General features: G+C 41.2%; 3 protein-coding genes across 4 annotated transcripts; 1 reads left to right on the top strand and 2 right to left on the bottom strand.

Moving 5' to 3' along the window:
* The first annotated feature begins 4,606 nt into the window (after positions 1-4,606).
* LOC103708752 (2-alkenal reductase (NADP(+)-dependent)-like) lies at positions 4,607-7,228 on the top strand. 2 transcript variants are annotated; one of them, XM_008793822.4, is made up of 6 exons: positions 4,607-4,819; positions 4,976-5,209; positions 5,342-5,522; positions 5,706-5,872; positions 6,368-6,450; positions 6,572-7,228. In XM_008793822.4, exons 2-6 carry the CDS (start codon positions 4,982-4,984, stop codon positions 6,948-6,950), a joined length of 1,038 nt encoding a protein of 345 aa, XP_008792044.2. In that variant the 5' UTR covers positions 4,607-4,819; positions 4,976-4,981; the 3' UTR covers positions 6,951-7,228. The 2 variants fall into 2 exon arrangements, with proteins under 2 accessions (XP_008792044.2, XP_008792045.2); XM_008793823.4 differs by having other exon boundaries at positions 4,626-4,812.
* A 1,578-nt stretch (positions 7,229-8,806) lies between these two features.
* LOC103708753 (DCC family protein At1g52590, chloroplastic) lies at positions 8,807-11,318 on the bottom strand. Its single transcript, XM_008793824.3, has 5 exons — positions 10,854-11,318; positions 10,241-10,298; positions 9,646-9,753; positions 9,209-9,301; positions 8,807-9,094 (listed from the first exon to the last, which is right to left on the bottom strand). The coding sequence occupies exons 1-5, from the start codon at positions 11,035-11,037 to the stop codon at positions 9,007-9,009; spliced, it is 531 nt and encodes a 176-aa protein (XP_008792046.2). The 5' UTR covers positions 11,038-11,318; the 3' UTR covers positions 8,807-9,006.
* A 333-nt stretch (positions 11,319-11,651) lies between these two features.
* LOC103708754 (beta-glucuronosyltransferase GlcAT14A-like) lies at positions 11,652-16,747 on the bottom strand. The gene is made up of 4 exons (XM_008793825.4): positions 16,089-16,747; positions 15,393-15,468; positions 15,160-15,275; positions 11,652-12,653 (listed from the first exon to the last, which is right to left on the bottom strand). Exons 1-4 carry the CDS (start codon positions 16,666-16,668, stop codon positions 12,139-12,141), a joined length of 1,287 nt encoding a protein of 428 aa, XP_008792047.2. The 5' UTR covers positions 16,669-16,747; the 3' UTR covers positions 11,652-12,138.
* Positions 16,748-16,977: the final 230 nt, after the last annotated feature.

Genomic DNA, 16,977 nt, shown 5'->3' with positions numbered 1-16,977 from the left:
CTTGGAGAACTCTAGCCAGCAAAACGTAGAAAACATTGTTTGAGTAAACAAGTTCCAGGCATGAGTAAATATTTGCCAAATCCTTGAGTGAAGCATCAGAGATAGTATCTCTTGAATCACTTTGATCTTGAGTCAACATCAAATATACAGGCCATCCAAGTCTTACATCATTAACAAACCCCTCAACATTTTGATTATTCCTGGTGGTCATCACCTAAGGTAAGCAAATGTCATCAATCATCACCAGCAGAATTATTCCTAACAAACACGAGACCACAAGTAAAGAATGCAAAGATGTTACTAGCTTATCTTACTAATTCATGAGAATCATATCTGAAGGAGATATCAAGCGATAGAAATTTGGGACTTGTCAGCAATGGAATAGCATGGAATGATATCAAAATATCCAAGGATAGAAATACATGCAAAATCTAAACCAGCAAAGTAAGACACGAATAAATCTGGGACTTGATGATTGACATGATACACAATAAATTTGGACCTGAAGCTGTACAGTGGCATCACTATCAAGTTCACCTGCACAATCTTTTAGGGTCATAAATATATCCTTTTCATCTTTCGGACCTGCAAGAAGTGAAAATGAACAGCACTATAATCAAGTTTTTCTCTGAGGTAGTAGTTTCGTAATTTTATTTAATGAAAAAAAATCCTTATTTGGTGGTATATGGGAAACCAGTTAGGTAAAATAAATTAAGAAGTTACAATTTCTCAATACATAACAATAAAATGTTACCTGCTCTCTCATGAGGATAATAAATGGAACAGAAACATCCGAACACCTATAGCAAGTTTTCAACATTACTCCATTTTAGTCTAGTATTCCGACCACCAAACACTACTCGGATTACTTTAAATTGCAGGCTTGAAGATGGTGATACTGAACCCTAAATATAAAGATTTCCGCATCAATGAAATTAGAGAGCACAAATGACAAACTTTATTCTATCAGTTCAAATCAAAGCAAGGAACTACATAAAGCCAAGTCTTCCCAAGAGCAACATCTCTGCAAGTCTAATATCAGTGCTTCTTACATTATCATTTATCAATTCTACTTCCATTCAAGTGATGCATGTCAGCTTCACCATGCCCCACCTCAACAGCCTCATTGTTTCTTTTACACAACTCAGCAGTTGACCATGTCACCCTCAAATCACTACCCAATTGCAGCATCTAAAGATTCAATTCCACAAGCTCTATAACAAAATCCACTCACTGAAAGCCTTGGGCATGCCAAAAAAAACATTTTATAAGCACCAAGCCTGAGCATCAGCAAGGTCAAGCAGAAAGGGCAAAGAAACAAGTAAGAGTCCAAAGAGCTCAGGCACAAGGTTGGGAACACAAATCCATCTTCGCTTGAGAAGTCACCTCCCACAAAACATTGCCAACTTATAATAAAAACAGATTTGTACGTAATTAGTGGAAGCAATTGAGATGGAAAAACATATGAAAAGCAGGATTTACAACTAGGACGAATCTACCAAGTAGCAAGCATCCGCAAAAAGGCTAGCAATTATCATGTAGACTAAAAAAAAAGGGCATCCAATTACAATGATACATGCAATATTTAACAATTTCAATACATTGTGTTTCTAGTCAGCTGTTTATCATGTAATGTGACTTAAGAGAAAATATAATCTCCCATGTTAAACCATGCATCCCTATAGAAACCTTGGAAAGCTGCTTGACCATTAAATAAACTTAGATTTAAACCAATATGTCCGTCATCCAATGCCACATGGCTCATCCAAGTTACCTAGTATGTCACTATGTCCACTCATCCAGAGTTGTCATGGCCAAGTAGTTGACAACAGTTTCAATGTAAAGGTCGGCATGAGATCAAGAGATGACTGCAAAAGGTCCATAAACATTAATGGATGATATCTTGATCCAAAAAGCCAATTCATATAAATGGTATAAATATTGATGGTTAAGGTGAGTTTTTAATGATGAAAGGTTTTCCTTGATTATAATGTCAAAGAAAGAAAATGCGATGCATAAGTAGATCTGATGCCTCAGCAGACATTCTCATCAGACATCATAATTATATTGCAAAATGTAATTTATGTTTGAATAGTAGTATGTACCCTCATGTACCTAATATCCAGGCAAAGAACTAGTTTAAGCATGAAGAGTAAGATTCTTCTACTTTTATAGATTACACAGTAATTTTTTTACTTGATTTTTAAAATAATAGATAAAGAATCACATGCTTCAAAGTTCAAACAGCAGTATCTGACTACAAAAATAGGAATTCTAGCAAAATAATATTATCTGGTGTGCTTGAACAAAGTACTCATCCATGTAACAAATACAGATAGGACAAGGCAGTGACTAAGACTCAATCCTTCCCAAGAAATAACAGCTTGTTATTGGACAATAGCACCAAATGTTGTCATTTGATAAGCTACAAATGAAATCAGGCATGTTGTCAGTAGTGATAACATTCATAGTTTAACCTAATGTAACAAAAGAAGAAATCTAAGAGGACATTAGATCTGTTATTACCACATTGTGTAAGATGCATGGAAAATAGCCATGTTGCCAGCACTAATGGCAGCCATAATTAACCTCATTTAATAATAGGTGAAATCTAAGCATGTGCTCGGAATCACCGACCTTTATGAGCATGATCAGCTGTTGCCAGAGTCCAGATCCAAATAGATATTCCAATTGCTTCTGAATGTCGGCCACAAGATCAGCATCCAGCCCCTGGTCAAGTACAACAGCCTGCACAGAAGAAGGTTATACAAGTTCTTACCCTGCCTTGTGAAAAAAGAATGGAGAGGAGGAAAACAAATATTTGTCAGACTCGAAACAAGAACTTAGTCCTATCAGATACGATCTCATCAAACTGTTACTTGATTTACTTAAACATGAGAGGGTGTACAAAGAGGATATGAGATCTCTTCTCTCCATACAGGGATGCGAGGTGAAATATCCCCGATGGTTCCCACCCATGTAGAACCCACTGGAAAGATGCATGATAAGTATAAAGAAGATGATACTCCATACAACAGTACGATATAGACTGCTCCTACAGAATACCACAAACATATTCATAACAGAAAGATGTTTTAGACCACAAAAGCATACATATTTATGACAGTATTATAAAGAAGATGATGCTCCATGCAACAATAGGATATAGACTGCTCCTACAGATTACCACTAACAACTTCATAACAGAAAGATGTTTTAGACCACAAAAGCATGCATATTTGTTGGCAGAAATAAGTAGGCAGACAAACTCAATTTCACTTAAATTGACATCGTCACTCAATTTCAATGCTGAATATCAAAATAAACACAATAAGAAGGATTGAGGCACGAAAATACAATATAGTATGCAGCTGCAAGATTTAAGCCAAAACATTCGAGAGCGTTCTTTCAATCGAATGTGTCTATGATTGGAACTTCTTATACACCCCCCCCCCCTCCTTTTTTTTGCGCTAGTCTAGTTTGAAATATATAGACATGCATAAAAAGATACATGCATTCAAGTGTATGTCTATGCATAATAAATTTGGGCGGAGGGACAATGTCAAATTCAAATTTAAGAATATATATTTTATAGAAAGGGGAACACCAATGCAATCAATGTTGTTGAAAACTAACAAGGTGATCATTATTGCTTGTCTCTGGATTCTCAGAGATGTCAGCAGACTTCAAATATGATTAGGAGCAAAACCAGAGAAAAATAAGAAAAACACACGATGAAACAAGAAAAGCAGTCGATATCACTTATCTGAGGAATCAAGATAGAAAATCACACGATGAAACAAGAAAAGCAGAAGATATCACCTATCTGAGGAATCGAGATATCACTTATCTGATGAATCAAGATATTCCTTATCTGAGGAATCAAGATAGAAAAACACATGATGAAACAAGAAAAGCGGACAATATCACTTATTTGAGGAATCAAGATAGAAAAACACACAATAAAACAAGAAAAGAAATTAATCAAAAAAACAAACCAAAAGTGTTATCGTGCCAATGACAGGAAGATGCAGAAATCCTGTGGAGGTTTTAAAAAGAAAGAAATTAAATACATTGAGACAGCTGATGTTACTCTCCTGCAAAACTATTGTATTGGTAAACGTATGATTCAAAGAAGTAGATTTATCAGAAGCGGGAAAAAAGAAGTAGGTTTTTGTTTGTGCCACGGAGACGGAGTGCCCTCTTCTTTGCCAGTTCTTTTGAGAAAAAAGATGTCATTTACTAAACCTCTTTCTTGCCAATCCCTTTTACCAAACATCTAGTTCTACAGTGCAGATTCTATCAAGAGGAAAAAGAAAGAAAGAAAGAAAAAGAAACGAAATTCAACTAAAGAAGAGTTCAAGAAACACACGATCTGCACATCCATGTCATGCAGCAAGATGGGTGATGAATCGGGAAGCCCGACCTCCTTGGATTGAACCTGAGACCGATCGACCCACCTAAAAATTCCTTTTTCCGTCTTCCGCCAATGGCGTTAATTTCTCATACATAAAATAATAAATATATATTAAAGCCAAGGTCAGCCTAACGTCATCGAAGATGCCATCGCCCCGGACGGCTACCATAACCTGATCCTTCTCCTGTCCACGACGAGCGCTGGTATTATCGATGGGGAAGATATTATTTGATTTAACATCGATCGGGAAATAAAAATGATTGCTGGTACGCCGAGGCCAAACAATGCTAGCGATGGCGTCCATGGTTTGGCGAAATCCACCCTCGGCGCCGGAGCCTGAGGTTCTTCTCGACGAGGGTTGGAGGATCCTCTCGAGGACTAAACGTCAAAACAAGGTGGCAGGTCTCCGTCGTTCATCATTTGATATATTTTTTTTGTTTACTTCATTAGAAAATTAATGATGTGATTAAATAAAAACAATTTTCTCCGCCCTGTTCTCGTTACCCATCCTCGATCTTATCCATATAAACCAAGCTGCTTGCTCGCCGGGCTTCACAGGGCCGCATGGAGAACAAGTACGTCACCATCAAGCGCTTTATCGATGGCCTCCCGTCCGGGCTCGACTTCGAGCTGAGGAGTGCCCCCCTGACCCCGGCGACCCCGCAAGGATCGGAGGATGTGATCGTGAAAAATCTCTTCGTTTCCATCGATCCATACCAAATCAATCGAATGAAAGAATACAGCTCTTCTCAGGAAACGGTGGAGGTCGCCAGACGGCTCCTTCCTGGACAGGTGATGCGGAGTTAATCCATTCGTACGCATGAATTGCTGCATCGGTTTCTCTTGCGTGCAGTTTTGTGACCCTCCAGGTCTGGAAGAAGGCTTTAATTTTGGGCTCCGTTCTTCGTTTTCGTTTCGCTGCAGAGAATCGATGCGTTTGGTGTGGGGAGGGTTGTGGCCTCTGGCAACGCCGAGTTTAAGAGGGATGAGCTGGTGGCTGGGATGCTGGGCTGGGAGGAGTACACGGTTGTCCGGCCAGGAGTCATGTTGACGAAGATCGATAGCAACTTGGACTTCCCACTCTCTTACCATCTGGGCATCCTAGGTCGGTCGGTCGGTCGGTCGGTCGTTCATCGGCGCTGCAGCTGCTGCTGCTGCTGCTGCTATGCCTCTCTCTCTCTCTCTCTGGGTTTTTTTTCCCCCAAAATTTTATAATTGCCACAATAAATTACAGAGTAAAGATTGTATGGGAATTAGCTAATTCAGGAATCAATCCCTGTTTTCACAGGGCCTAGCGGGCTGACGGCATATGCTGGCTTCTACGATGTCTGCAAACCGAAAAAGGGCGAGAAGGTTCTCGTATCAGCAGCATGCGGATCCGTTGGACATCTGGTTGGCCAATTTGCTAAGCTCTCAGGTTGCTATGTGGTCGGTTGTGCTGGAAGCAAGAAAAAGGTATCATCCTCACCGCGAACTCCGGGCCTTCAATTTTTTTTTAAAAAAATAATTTTAGAAAAAAAAACCTTAGGTCATACCAAAATATATTCCCAGCTCTACACCATTTTAGAAATTTAGTTATCAGATGGCAAATATTTTTTTTTAAAAAACCTACTTCTGAAGCTCTATTACCAAAGCGCGTAGTTCCCCTGCATATGATCTCATACCAGCTTTTAGATGGGTTTCATCAAACAACCGTTCGCACAACCCCTCGTTGCTAAATCCTATATCCATGTGAAAACTCATAAACAAAGACACCGGATTGCATAAAAGTCGTGGCATCTTGATCTTGTGGAATCACCAACTCAAACCATTCGCATGATTCACTATGATTCCGATCGCTTTGGCACTAAATAATGATCAACTCTGTGGAATGATTTGGAAGTATCACCAGATCGTCTAGATGCCTTAATTAATATTCGTACTTTTGATGACTCATTTGGGAGATTTTAGGTGGAACTTCTCAAGGAGAAGTTGGGATTTGACGACGCATTCAACTACAAGGAAGAAACTGATGTGAAGTCTGCTCTGAAGAGGTTAGCATTTTAATTCTGTACCTGCAAGCACAGGTTTGATCAGGCCGAGACTTGAATGCGGATTAGTTCTAGCTCGGTTTTGTGAGATGACACCGCGTTCCTTGATGCTCTTCTTTGACAGGTACTTCCCCGATGGGATCGACATATATTTTGACAACGTAGGCGCAGAGATGCAGGAAGCTGCGGTGGCCAACATGAATGCCTTCGGCAGAGTGGCCGTGTGCGGTGCCATCTCCCGGTACACCGATGCAGGGAAGCGAGCGGCCCCTGACATGATCGATGTAATTTATAAACGAATCACCATCCGCGGGTTTCTCGCCTACGACCACCTTTCCATATATGACGACTTCATATCTGCGACATCCGACCACATCCGCCATGGTAGAATGCAGTCGCTCGAAGATATCTCACAAGGCCTCGAGAGCGTGCCCTCGGCCTTTGCGGGACTCTTTCGGGGCGACAATGTCGGGAAGAAGCTGGTCCAACTGGCTCACATTTGAGGAGATGATCACGATCTCGCATCGGAGGTGGTTTCATATGGGACGAAGGATATATCTGCCGATGAGTCCGAGCCATTGAGCTCGCTAAGGAAGCAGAAATCGCATGCATCTGAGTGTAGTTAATTTTCTAATCAAATAATCAGTTTCACATGTCATTGAGTTCAAATTAGAAAGTGGACGTGCCTGGTAGAAGCGTATGTCGCTTAAGGTTCAGGTAAGCTTTCTTTAGAAATGTAGGGGATTAGCTGTGCAATGAAAACTGAAATTTTGTATGTCCATTTGGGTGGGACGCGATGCATGCCAAACTCTTGAGATTCACACTCAACAGACACTTTGCTGGTAATTAACTAGCTTAGCCTTTGGGTCGGGTCCATGCCAGAGAGATGCACATCTCATCTTTGGGCATCATGTGGTTGCACATATACCCGGATGGCTGGTTGACAGCAGCGATGTGCTCGACGATGTGCCCGAGCTAAACAAATATGGGGAGGTTAGACAGAGATCATGAGAAGGCCGGGCGGAGATTATGAGGAGATCAAGTGCAGAGAATGAGAAGGATAAAAATTGACATAAAAAAAATGAAAATTTTTTATTTATACTTTTTTTCAGAAATAACGAAGGTTATTTAAAAATATAGAAACAAGATTATGGATTGAATTCCATGTTTTTGTTTGTAAAAAAAGCCTAGGTTGTCGTCTTGCAAAACATTCCAATAGATGAACTTTGCCAAATAGTCAATAGCCAAACAAGACGGCTTTGCGTGGTGACCGCTAGCCTACTACACTTCATTCATCGTTTAGTTAGTTGGCGCACAGTTTGCTGCCATCCACTCGCTCCAACATCAGCCCTTCGCTCCTTATCCTCCTCTACGTAGACTTGGCATCTTATCCGCTCTTCTTACGAGAATTCATGACCTCCAACGAGTCAAAAAAATGGCCTCAGCTGCCATTTTTTTTTTTAAAAAAAAATGGAGACTTGTGTCCTTTTCATGAGTCTCCTTTTCAATCGTACATGGGCCCGATCAGCTTTGTTTCAACCTCCATGGCCAATTACATTTCCGGTAAAACTGATACAGGGAAACTCGTGTTCTGAGCAATATGTATTTGGTATGGATGCTGGACAAAGGTTGCATTCCTCTGAGAGAATATTTAGGGGGGCTCTGAACCAAACGATTCAGATAACACGCACTAGTTGAATTGGTGCTTGACACCTGGTGCTACCTGGTGTTGCAGGTCCAGTGGGTTTACGGCCTGACCAAGCCAAAAAAAGGTGAGAAAGTAGGTGTTTGTGTCGGCAGCATCGGGATCGGTTGGAAATCTCGTCGGCCAATTTGCAAAGCTCTCTGGTTGCTATGCTGTCGGATGTGCTGAAGTCAGACAAAGGTCTCAGCTTTCTCTAGTTAATATCTTTCCACCCACCCTATTACTATTCCTTTTTGATGAACCTGCATGCCTCTTATCAACAAATAATTTGAGGACCAGAGATTTGATCCTACCGTTTCAATGATACACTGCTATTTGAATTACATGAAGTTTTTACAGCTTCATACACTACTGAAAAAGGAGATGAAATGATGAGGTTCCATGACGGCCCCGGATGCCCTGACTTTATTGTTTCTGATGCTCCGTTTGGTGGGATTTTGGGTACATCTGCTGAAAGAGCATGGATCTTGCTAAATTGGATTATCTAGGTGTCAAAGAGAAGCAATATGTTTGTTTTTGCCGTGTTTCAGTTTCTCCCAAGATTAATCATGCTTCAAGTGATTTCTTTCAAAAAATACAATGTATAAGTATATATGTGATCTTCTTTATCAGGAAAACAAATGAAAATGACAATCTGCCAATGGAGAGACCACCTTTAAACTCACTATAAGAAGGCACAGAAATCTTGGTAATGTCAGTAAGATGTCTCATCCATTATGGATATAAAGATGCATGTGTACAAATTGACTAGAGAGTATACATGATATATCTGCGCAATTGGTCTAGGTGCCTGGTTATTTAATACAGACTATCCAGTATGTAGAGAAGAACCTGAAACTAGGACTATCAGCTCCTTATATCTCGCATGATTCTGACTCTGACCGGCCAAATATCATATAGCGATTGTTGGCAACATTGTCATATGCAAAATCCCTCATTAACCTACAAAATTTTCATATAAGGAACTCATTCTGGTTACAGTACAAGATAAATAAAAGAACAAGACTCGATTCGTTAATAAAGAAAGCTATGATCTTTTATATTCGAGGAGCTTACAGAGGCACCATCTTTAACAAGAGTGCTAGTTGAGGGAAAGGCAGGTCAAGGTACTCCATTATCTTCAACACTGCTTCAGACTTTATATATGATCTACAAGCCAACAAAGAAAAAGAAAAAAAAGAAACCTGTCATCAATGCTTTTCGAACAGATAAATATGACAGCATGTGTATGTACATTTTATTTCTTGTTTTGCGACAGATAAATCATATTAATCTGATAAGCTCCTTATGAGGCAAATTTTCGGTCGGCACCTACGCAGAGTAACCCTAACATCATGGCAATTCGCAAGGCAAATGTATGATGATAACGGATGCTATACTCTCACCAACTTCATCACACTGGACGATTTATATCTCAATGCATGATTTGGATCGCAAGGGCAACATTTCCAACTTGATACTATGAAAAGAGGATTCTTGTGACTGTATTATACCTATCCTGTTCAACAAGCACGACACTAGAGATGTCGTCAGGTGATCTCCCTGATCTCCGCAGAAGCTTCCTGCCAGGCTCGCTCTGCAGTGCTTCAAACCTTATTCTCCTGTTCAATTTATGCACATAAAAAAAAAGCAGGGGAAATAAAAACAAGGCGAAAAAAAAAGCGCAAGTAGTTAGAAATTGGAACCAATATTCTGCATACCCATGATACAAAATTTCAACAGAATAACATATAGTGAAAAAGAGTGAAGGGGGAAAATGAGAAGGAAGAGAAAAAGAAAACAAGAATGCTCGGGGATTGGAAGGTATTCATCCGGACAAAACATAGCAAATCGTAATGTACTTCCACCATTATCAATTACTTTCAAATACGATCGCATATACCAAGGGTTGTTTTTGAAACCTTCGACTTAAGAAGTCAGCTTTTTTTCTTCTTTTTTTTTTTGTTGAAGAAAAGAAATCAGTTTTGATCCAGGAAAAGGAAAAGAACTGCGGTGGAAATTACATATGTAAATATAAGATGCAAAAGGGAGGAGGAAAACAATGAAGAGAAGTGAAAGAAGGGTCTCAATTTTAGGAAAATGGCTGACCTGTGGCGGTCATTCTCCCTTACGAACCGGACACCTCCATTACACAAATTGCAAACACCTGCCACAACAATATCATCAGAATAAAGAAACCATCCGGATATATATCTTGTAAAAAAAATTAAACGAAGCCAACAAGGTTAAAGAATGAAGGTCGTTATAATGTTATATCGGTTGTTGCAATGGGTTCTGAGGCCTCTTGCTTCATCATATGACCCACCTTCCAAGGTGAAGGAGTGCGGCGGCCGCTAATGGCATGGATGATGCTGATAGGTTGGTGAGGAAAGGCGATGAGGGGCCAAATTATTCGATTGCCTGCCTTTTCGAGCTGGGTGTAATGAACCGACCAAATCCTTGTATCTATTTATCTGGTTAGCTGTCGGATTGCATTCTTATCGATACGGTGCGACATAAGGTGATTCTTAAGCATTAAAAAATTGAAGTGGGCACAAAATATCACCGGCTCGAATCTTCTTAGATTATGAAAAGATACATAGTTGGGGAGCTTATGGATGATTAACCTGCGGTGTTTCTTTGCATCTATAGATTATAGGATCCGTTGTTAACTGGGGAGGGGGATAGTAATTGCAGTGAAGGCTGGAAGAGGGAGGAGTACCATCGAAGAGCATGATGGGCCTGCTGTCGCCGTTGTTGAAGTACTCGGCGTCGGTGACCTTCACCCAGTCGACGACGGCCTTGGCCGCCAGGCTGGTGGTGGTTGTGGGGAGGGCGAGGCGCTTCGGCCCCATCCCCGCTGCTACCACCGGTGGTGATCGGGCCGGGAGAGGGAGGACGGCCATCCGCAGCCTATTCTATTCGTGCACCATATCCGGAAGCACAAGGGCGTTCTGGTCGATTACTTACGGACTCGTTGAGTCCGAGCGGAGCCAGTCGTGGCCGGAGGTCCACCGCACATAAGATTTTTCCTTTTAACGAAGCATATCATCAATCTCATAGCATTCACCCAGATAAAACACCGTACATCTTTTCATTTTTGCGCTGTTATCGCCCCTCTTTGAGCGGTCCCCAACCAGAAAAAAAAAACGCTTATAATGCGTTTGGGTGCCACGGTTGGCGGTGGTGGGAACGTTGGGGACACTATTGATGATAATAGGCGATGGACGCAATGAGGTGCACTGAAATGACGCTCAACTGAAGAAAGATAAAGGATGGGTAGTCGGTTCAAATCATCTATTCTAATGCTGTCTTTCCATGGAATTATATCCATCCATGGTTGGACGCAAAAAGTATCAGCTGACAAACTGGGTCCCGGGATCAATTGAAGGATCCCAACAAGTAATCCATAGAGATACGATACCACCCGATCGCATTTCCACTTGCAAATGATGCAAGATTCAGCAAGAAACAAGTGATGTCAGGGATCGGACAGAGAGAAGTGGGCGGACGAGCATGCTTCATCATAAGCATGGATTGCTGTCATTCGCACCACAAGAAAACCAAACGCGTACAGGAAAAGCTATAAAAGCCACGCGATACTACCATTTACTCATACAGCCAGTTGCAGCCTCGACTATCAATATAACAGCACAAAGCAGCTGAAAGCACCATGGAGACAATCATCTCCACTTGTAAATACATGCTTGATATAAATGATATTACGACATCGATGCAGCAGTAGCGTGCCGAACTGCAGCATACGGTCCATCCATGGCGAAGGCGTCGAGAAGAGATGCCGGAGAGGTGCTGCATAGCCGACTAACTAATTCATACACTCTTACAAAGATACATTTATGGAACCTTCAGCTCTCAGCCATCCAAAGATTGCTTCACCGACGTCCGCACTGAGGAGACCTTGCTGCTGCAGCAGCGAAGAGCAGGCCAACAGCGCAAAGCTTCAGAATTCACAATTCACTACCACATCTGCTGGCATATTGTACATGTCAAAGGCAATGCTTCTCATCGAAGCCATCCGCCGAAAGCAAACCTGTGATGAGGCGTTTAAGCCTCTCAGCACCGGGCCCAGGCCTGAGCTCATTCCTATTCCTCACAATGTCGTGTGTATCATTACCATCCATCTTTAATGCACCATACCATCCACCAGGCACAAATCCATCAGCATCACGACCCAAGAGCTCTTTGTCGATCTTGTCGAGCACTGCATCATCTCTGCCAAACTTCCTTGCAAAAGGAGCATTGCTGTCTACCATTCTCGAGAAGTCATCCAGAGTGAGGAAGTGCGGATGCTGCTTTGGGGGGTTGTCCCAAGATATGAAATGGAGGTCATGATTAACAGTGGTGTTGCGGAATTCTGGTGCATTGCAGATCACTGTATGGAAGTATCCCTCAGGCGAGGAAAGAAAATTTGCGTAGTACATTAGGACTGTCCGTGGAAGGTTGTCCCATCCCCATAAGCAGAATTCTATGAACTGATGAGAAAGCATCATCCAAGCAGAGCCTAAAAAGACAATAACCAATAGCTCAATACCGTCGTAAACACTATTTCCACAGATCATAACTATGGAACTGAACATCCAAGGCAATACAAATCCAGTATCATCATATGCTAAAAAGAAAAGAAAGCACTTCTATCTCCATTACAACTGCAGTTGTAGCATTCACATATTCAATTTACATAAATCTACCTATTCGATCAAAATAACGTGAAATGTTTGCTAATAAACCTGGCGTGACGTTGTATGCATACAGAATTGCATGTTATAAGCATGACAAAATGTGGTGTTATAACAACAACACCCTTTGTCACATAAAAATCTGACATTTTTGTATTTTATTTTCCAATTTCTACAATGCATAATTTCCTTGTTTGTCGGACAGGTTTAACTAAAAACCATGAATATCCAAAAACCAATCTGCAGAAAGTCTACATGCTGCACAAAAATTGTGCGTTGAATAGTCGTATTGTTAATTGAATAAATAGCCTAAGAATGGAGGCTTCACTACTTTACTAAAGGGAAGTTGACATTAAAGGTCGAACCTCAAGACAGGGTGGTTTATTCTATCCATGAACATGGACTATTTCTGATGTAATGCAGAGTTGAAAGATTACATCTTGTTTCTATAATCGTATCCATGTTTCCTGAACAAAGATATAATTGACATATCAGAATTGGACACAAATGAATATATTTTCTTTCATATCTGAAATACGAGCACATATCTATGAATATGTGTTGATTTGTCCATATGTCTGAACTGTTACAATAATAATAATAACACCTAATAATTCATATTTAACTTGCACCCAGCCTTTGTTATTTGAAGATCCCAATTTTTGCCTTTCCGCCTGCAAACACTCATCTAATTTATATTTGCATATATTTGTATCAAATACGGATACTGCTACCTTTAATTCCTTATAGTTTATATCACGTGTGTATCGACTACGATATCCAGCTCATGATTTTACTTATATCAAAATCAGCCAACACAAGCGGATACAGACAGATTAGCATATGCGATATATTTCTACAACTGATCTGTATCCGCTCTGTACAACCCCAATCATAAATCATTCAAGAAGGAAATGACAGGAATATTCAACTTTCCTACTATTGCACTTGATGGTGATCTCTTAAAGTTCTTCTGAATCTGTTCTGAATGGGTTCTATGAGCACATTAAATGCTGGGATTTACAACTACATTTTTTTTTCCATCATCAACTTTCAAAGATTTTCTAAGGTATCAAATAGTAGCACGGTGATGTCAGTATGCATCCAAAATGGCTCCAAGCAAAGAGTTCAATTCTTTTAGTACAACACATAATTTAGTTATAACTGTAGTAAACTGCAAAGTGATGTTCCTTAAAGTGATGGAAAAGTAGAGAGAGGAGAAAAAAAATAATTGACTGACATAGAATTGATTAGGTAGCAAGTGAATGTTAAAAAGTTGGTATCACCTTTGCTATGCTAGCAGCAACTACCATATCATGACTTAGCATGGTACAACACATACCAGCAACAAGACTTTAAACCTTTTTTCTAGACTAATGTTTTATAGGTTAAAAAGTTGGAAGGGAGATTATTTTTGGCAATTCAAATCATCCTTGATATCCATCATGTCGAAGAATCATGGCAACCAAAAGAACCTCCAATGCTTGTATCTTGAGATCGGTATTGACTCTTTTTATAAGAACAGATAACAACCTCTAATATATCATGGCTTGCCAAGAGGTCTTGTTTCAGCTTTCCACTATAGAGGAAAAAAATTAATTATATTCAAGTGGTTAGAAGGAAACGGGGCTTTTTTAATATTTTAGATTCCGTAGAACACAAGCATCCAGGCTTGATAGTAACACAGAAGATAATGAGCAACATGAATTCCAATGATGGAAAAATCGCTGTTTTATGCAAGTGGACTGAAAGAAGCAATGTTTTTTTTGTTAATTAAAGTTCCTATGAACACAAGCATTGTAGATGTAGTACCACACTAATAAGACAGAAGCTCGTAAGCGACATGGTTTTCAGCTGCAAGTTGCTCCTTTCTTAACATACATACAGTTCGGTCATCCAACTTTTCTCTACAGTCCATGATATATTTCACCAAGAGCTACCATATAAATTCCCTTTTTGTATCTCATGTAATATAGCTAGGCACTGGTATTTTAACCTGTAAAAAACAATCAACCAAATTCGACGGGGCCATGAATTTTTCGATTATGTGAAAAGGTATGTACCATGCAGGCAAGTGGAAAGAGTAAAACACTGCTAATTTTTGAGGTCTGGAGCATAGGGAGATGCATGGACTTCTCATACTAATTACAATGCTATTCAAGATAATAAGTGCCAAAAATTTATGTAATTGGAACTTTGGACTTTGGCAGACCATGACTGCCTGAATAGGAGGTACCAAATGCATCCTCCTAGAAACCAAACATACAAGGACACAGGCCAACACTCTGATGTTGGCAGCTGAATGGCTAGAATTAGTTAGAGATGCTTCACCTGTAAAGAGCTTGAATGCGGTAGGTACACTCCTCTTCTCTGTAACCCAAAACACGTCCGACTTCTGCAACTTATACAGCCCAGGGTCTATGATAACAGGCTTGGCCCTTTGGTACCTGCACAATGGAGTTTGGACCAAACAATCAGTTTTGCAACAACGATATGTGATGCCGCGCTATGGAAAGGAACGATGGATTGAACCATTGATGCTATTTGGCAGATGTTTCACATACTCCTTCCATCCAATGTCGCTTGTATGCTCGATAAAATTCAGATATCTTGGCAAACTTGAAAGCACGTGGAGCAGATCTGTGCAGCCAGGAGGGGAGGAAAAAAAAAAACAGAACCATCAAAACAAGCAATATACAATGAATCAGCCAGCGAGGAATTCTTTGTCCATTAATCGGTCACATAACACAACAGCAGCCCGAGCAACCGAGAGCAGCCAAGATATCTTCGTTTAAAGAGTTAATAATTTTCTTTGTATTAGAGAATATAGAAACCCTATATAGTTTATATTTATATATATATATTGGAATGCGGCGGAGAAAAACACGACCATTTTGTACTTGAGTCGTGAATAAATGGGTGTGATATGGCGGAAGCAAAACTGAAACTTGAGGCCGTTCCAGAACGGAAGTGGAAGAATCTATGAAGAGGAAGCACCGAGCAGATATTTTCATCAATTTCAAGGCCGCCTGAGAGAAGAAAGCTCTAAAATTCCGTTTTATATATACATATTATAAACAAGTCGTGCATAGAATGTTTGAGGGAGATCATATCATCTCAAAAGCCCGAACAGAACAGGAAGGGGTTCCAATTCGCCTCAGCTGGACATGGGAATGAAAGCAGTGGTGAAGGACGGATTCAGCTCGAGAGCACCTCAAATTAGAATCAAAAGAAAGGGAGAAATAATAAGAGAATCTTACCGTCCTGGGTGACAAGGGGGTAGTCGGAGGCGCTGAGGTTGATGAACCAATCCCAATCGCCGGCATCCCTGAGGAGGATCGCCGCGGCGTGTAGCGTGTTGGCGACCATGGTGGGGCCCCGGTAGGTGACGAGGTTGGCCCGGGCGACGACCCGGACGTTGCCGAAGCGGGCGTAGACGGGGTCGCCGCGGACGGCGGCGGCGAGCTCGAGGCGCTCCGCCGGGGGGGCCTCCAGGTCGAGGTGCAGCACGTAGCGGTTGTTCGGGTGGTAGAGCGCCCGAAGGGTCCGCCTGAGGCTGCTGCCGTCGCCGGCGGAGCCGGAGATGAGGAAGGCGAGGCGGGGTACGGAGCGGGCGGGGGTGGCGGGGAGCGGGGGTAGGCGGAGCTTGGGCTCGACGAAGAGGGGCTCGTTGATGGCGGAGGAGGAGGAGGAGGGGATCTGGGAGAAGGACAGGAAGAGGAGGGTCTGGCCGGAGGAGAAGAAGAGGAGGGAGGCCAAGAGGAGAAGAGAGGCTAGGAGCGGTACCGCCCACTTCCGCTGCTGCTGCGGCGGCGGCGGCGGCGAGAGCTTCGTGTCCATGGCTTGGCACCAGCCGCCGCAGGTGAGGTGTTAATGGTAGCAAGGAAAAAGATGTAAATAATCAACTTAGATATAAAAAAAATAACAGGAAAATTATCAAAGAAAGACTCTGATATAATATACTCTTGATATTAATCACCTATATTTATGCAAAAGACTTTCAAACCCGATGTCAGCCATTTTGACCGTAATGAGTAGGGGTGGATATGGTTTAAAAGTAAAACCCACGACATTTAAAAATCAGTCAAGAGGTCATAACTTTAACATTTTTTTTTTTTTTCGAACAACTTTTTGAGATTTGCATTATGA

This window comes from Phoenix dactylifera, chromosome 8 (genome assembly GCF_009389715.1).
Source record: "Phoenix dactylifera cultivar Barhee BC4 chromosome 8, palm_55x_up_171113_PBpolish2nd_filt_p, whole genome shotgun sequence".
NCBI lineage: Eukaryota > Viridiplantae > Streptophyta > Magnoliopsida > Arecales > Arecaceae > Phoenix > Phoenix dactylifera.
This window is presented reverse-complemented; position numbering and strand designations above follow the sequence as displayed.